Below are 392 nucleotides of genomic sequence, written 5' to 3'. Positions count from 1 at the left end.
TGTCAGTACCTGCTGCTGCTGCTGCTGCTGCTGCTGCTGCTGCTGCTGCTGCTGGGGGTGGTGGTGCTGGGGGTGGTGGTGCTGCTGCTGGGGGTGGTGCTGGTGTTGCTGCTGATGCTGTTGGTGCTTGTGCTGCTGCTGGTGGTGGTGCTGCTGCTGGTGCTGCTGATGTTGCTGTCGGTGGTGCTTATGCTTATGCTGCAGCTCCTGCTGCTGCTGCTGCTGCTGCTGCTGCTGCTGGGGGTGGTGCGGCTGCTGCTGCTGATGCTGTTGCTGCTGGTCCTGCTGCTAGTGTTGCAGCTGCTGCTGTGATTGCTGCTATTGCTGCTCTTATTATTGCTGTTGCTGCTGCTGTTGCTGCTGCTGCTGCTACCGCTATTCGATTGACGTTT

The 392-nt window shown here is 59.7% G+C and overlaps 1 protein-coding gene across 1 annotated transcript in view; it reads right to left on the bottom strand.

Moving 5' to 3' along the window:
• Positions 1 to 193: 193 nt before the first annotated feature.
• The window catches only part of EMH_0044740 (uncharacterized protein), a gene marked incomplete at both ends in the record, with an annotated part of 4,224 nt that continues 4,025 nt past the window's right edge, over positions 194 to 392 (bottom strand). Inside the window, one exon of the mRNA XM_013495999.1 lies at positions 194 to 392. Coding sequence (XP_013351453.1) covers positions 194 to 392 — 199 coding nt within the window.

Source organism: Eimeria mitis, genomic scaffold (assembly GCF_000499745.2).
Source record: "Eimeria mitis Houghton genomic scaffold, Emh_scaff1864, whole genome shotgun sequence".
In the NCBI taxonomy this organism is placed as follows: Eukaryota; Apicomplexa; class Conoidasida; order Eucoccidiorida; family Eimeriidae; genus Eimeria; species Eimeria mitis.
Note: the sequence above shows the minus strand (reverse complement) of the source record. Positions and strands in the feature narration are given on the sequence as shown.